The sequence below is a fragment of the Canis lupus genome, chromosome 10 (assembly GCF_003254725.2).
Source record: "Canis lupus dingo isolate Sandy chromosome 10, ASM325472v2, whole genome shotgun sequence".
Taxonomy (NCBI): domain Eukaryota; kingdom Metazoa; phylum Chordata; class Mammalia; order Carnivora; family Canidae; genus Canis; species Canis lupus.
In genome coordinates, this window is record NC_064252.1 from 27,320,596 (window position 1) to 27,324,001 (window position 3,406).

The 3,406-nt window shown below is 62.2% G+C and overlaps 1 protein-coding gene across 7 annotated transcripts in view; it reads left to right on the forward strand.

The window, feature by feature from the left end:
- The window catches only part of PLA2G6 (phospholipase A2 group VI), a 60,507-nt gene extending 57,891 nt beyond the window's left edge, over positions 1 to 2,616 (forward strand). For 5 of the 7 annotated variants that reach the window (XM_025460265.3, XM_025460244.3, XM_025460250.3 and 2 more), the window contains 3 exons: positions 901 to 1,068; positions 1,553 to 1,626; positions 1,838 to 2,616. In XM_025460265.3, coding sequence (XP_025316050.1) covers positions 901 to 1,068; positions 1,553 to 1,626; positions 1,838 to 1,982 — 387 coding nt within the window. In that variant the 3' untranslated portion in view covers positions 1,983 to 2,616. Of the gene's footprint in view, positions 1 to 900; positions 1,069 to 1,552; positions 1,627 to 1,833 lie in introns of all 7 variants that reach the window. The other 2 variants (XM_025460249.3, XM_025460254.3) reach the window with 2 other exon arrangements.
- Positions 2,617 to 3,406: the final 790 nt, after the last annotated feature.

Sequence of the window (3,406 nt, forward strand, 5' to 3'; positions counted from 1 at the left end):
TGGTGATGGGTGCCTAGTGGGGAGAGTGGTGGGCACACCAGTCCATGCCAGCCTCAGTGCTGGCCACTCTGCCCAGCCCGGGGACACATGCTTGCCTTTGGGGAGCTCACATCTAGGGGAGACTATTTGTAAACAAGGATCTGCCCCTCCAGGGGTTTCGGTGCTGTGATAGGGGGCTGTGCAGGAGCCCGAGAGCAGGACTGCCTCTGCTGAGAGACCTGGCGGCTTGGAGGGGCCCATGGAGGAGGCCGCTGGGGAGGAGCCTGTGCTCAGTCAGGGATCCGGAGGAGCAGAAGTGGCCCTGGGCCCCAGGAGCGTAGCGCAGAGCGGGGGCAAGGTCTCTGTGTGTTAGCAGCGGTGCTGGGCCGGGGGCTCAGGCCTCGGGTCAGACAGCTGCAGGGTGGGGGTCCTCCCTCTGCCTCAGTTTCCCTCCAGCAACTGCACGGGGGAGTGCTGGTGCCTGCGTGGGGACTGCCATGAGGCATCTGTGTGCTCTTCTGTGAAGTGGAGGGCAGTGCCTGACCCCTTGCGTGCCAGATCCTTGCTGGCTGTGGTTCTCACTGTGGTCCTCAGGAAGCCCTGGAGGCAGCCCCTGGGTGACACAGCAGGGGCGGCAGTCACGGAGGCAGGCGCCCTCTAGGGGCTAGACAGGGCAGGGCAGGCTCGCTGGAGGAGGAGGGACTCAAAAGATTGAGCTGGGGAAGGGTCTTCATCATCTAAGTGGCCTCCTATTGTGGATGAGCCCCCTCGGGAGGACCTTGCCAAGGTCGCCCAGCATATTGGCAGCAGAGCTTGTTGTGGAGCAAAGGAGAGGACAGCACAGACTCTGCTCCTGCCACCTGGGGAAGGGTTTGCCACCGGGAAGATCCCCTCCAACAACCCCTGTCCTGTCCCCAACAGGGTCAGGGTAACAAAGTGAAGAAGCTCTCCATCGTGGTCTCTTTGGGGACAGGGAGGTCCCCACAGGTTCCCGTGACCTGTGTGGATGTATTCCGTCCCAGCAACCCCTGGGAACTGGCCAAGACGGTTTTTGGGGCCAAGGAGCTGGGCAAGATGGTGGTGGACTGTGTGAGTATGGGGCCCTCCTCAGTTCCCTCTCTCCTGGCCTCAGCCCCTGGGACCCTGGTGTCGGGGAGGCTCTGTTGAACCTCTTTAGCCAGCTCAGGGTAGGGGGTCCCTGATTCTGTCTCAGTGTTGGCAGGGATTCTTAGTGACCTCCTACCCCCTGGGCTTTCAGGCGTCTTTTAACTGTGGATCCCTTTCTTCAAACACAGCTGTGTGTGGAACCCCAGAATATCACATGGGACAAAAGCTTGTAGGGGGCGGGATGTAGAGGCCTATCCACCCAGCACCCCCACCCTCAGCCAGGTGCTGCAGAGCTACCTGTGAAGACCAGGTCCCTCTGTTCCATAGCTGGGACCATCCCTGCGGCCCAGGCAGGGGGACTCAGCTGGGAGGGGGGTGGCTAAGCCAGAGTAGAACCTGGCGATCCCCGGGCAAGGACTGTGTGCACAGTGTGTGCTGGATGCTCACAGAGACTGCTTCTTGCCAGTGCACAGATCCCGATGGGCGGGCCGTGGACCGGGCCCGGGCCTGGTGTGAGATGGTGGGCATCCAGTACTTCAGGTGAGGTCTCAGCCAGCATCGGGCCCTGGCCCCGGGCCCCCGCCCCATGCCTAGGCATGCCAGACCTGGTGACCTTGCCCACCCAGCCCTTGGTGTGAACTTCTCCTTTCCCCAAGCAGCTGCTCTGTGCCCCGAGCCCACCACAGTCCCGCTCTTGTTGCCCACCCAAGCCAAGCCTCCTGGGGTGACCCCTCCTCCTTGACCCAGACAGATTGAACCCACAGCTGGGGACAGACATCATGCTGGACGAGGTGAGCGACACAGTGCTGGTCAATGCCCTGTGGGAGACTGAGGTCTATATCTACGAGCACCGGGAACAGTTCCAGAAGCTCATCCAGCTGCTGCTCTCACCGTGAGGCCACTAGGCTCCCAGCAACCCCCACCTCATCCCACCCCCCCAGCCCTTGATGGAGAGGATGGGCAATGTCCCACCAGCGCACCAGCGGACAGAGCTGGGCCTAGGTGGCTCTGCCTCTGCCAACCAGATGGGGCCTCAGAGGGTGCTGGGCTTCCTGCCTGAGGCTGGTCCTGAAGGCCTACCCCCACTGTCCCTACCTTCTGGCACCCTTTGTCATTCTGGGCTTAGAGATCCTAGAGCCCCACTCGGACCCTCTCCCTGACTGCCAAGGACAACTGACCCTTGGGCCCCTAGCCCTGTTGGTTTAAACACTAAGGGGGTCTTCCCGGCCCCCTGGATGGGTACCACGGCCCCTTCCACCCTCTGCCCTCTCTCCTGGGGCGACGGCAGTTGGAGAAACAGGCTGTTGCCCACCCATCAGCAGCCTAGGCTCCTGGAGTGGAGGCGCTATCTGACTCTGCCCCTCAACACACACCCAGCCACCTGCACCCCTTGGAGCTGCCCCACCCTGCGAGTCTCCTCAGCTCTCAAAGGTCACTCCTGTGACTTCAGTTCTTTCCAACAGGAAGTGGTGGGTGAGGGGGGCTGGGCTCCAGGGGCCACCCCAAACTGAAATAAATGGTTTGATTCCAGTTCACCTGTGTTGTGTGTGTTATGCTATGAGCCTGTCCCCCCACCTTCAGCTCCCTTCGGACTGTCATCGTCCTGTGCCCCCTTGACAAATGCTGTTTCCCAGCCTCCCCTGGGGCACGACCGGGGGCACCACTTTACTTCTCTAGGCCTCCCCAAATGAGGCCTGTGAGGGTATTCAGGGGTGCAGCTAAGCCACCTGCCCATGGTGAGGGGTTAGGGCGAGCCCTGTGTGCTAGAGCAGGGGACGGGACCCAGAGAGGGCAGGGGGCTTGGGCATGGTCACACAGCCGATGAGCAGGGCCAAGGTTTGTCCTAGGTCTGTGCGGCTCTAGGGTTCATGCTGCCACCTTTCCAGCGTGAGAAGAGATGGACCGGCAGGGACGGATGTGGTAGCCTGAGCCCTGAGGTGCGGTGTGTCAGGCTGGGGGTGGAGAAGAGGCCAGACAGCAGTGACGCCCTGCGGTACGTTGGCCTCCCGGGCTGGGTGTGTGGGAGAGGGCTCCGGCGGAGGACACCCAGCAGCTCAGGCCCTATAACTCGGTCGATGCCCGATGTAGGCAGACGGGAGACAGGAGCCCTCACCCCGCCTTGAGCCAGGGGTCCCTGCGGGCCTGGGGAATGCTCGCTCTGGAGGAGGAGGTGACCCAAGACAGTGGCCCTTCCACGCGTGCCCACCGGCCCATGGCTCAGAGGGGTAAATAATTGAAGGGCAGGTCACACGAACCTGCCCGCGTCACAGGATGCCTTCCTCCGGCTCTGGTTACGCCCCAGATCACATTCTGACATCCC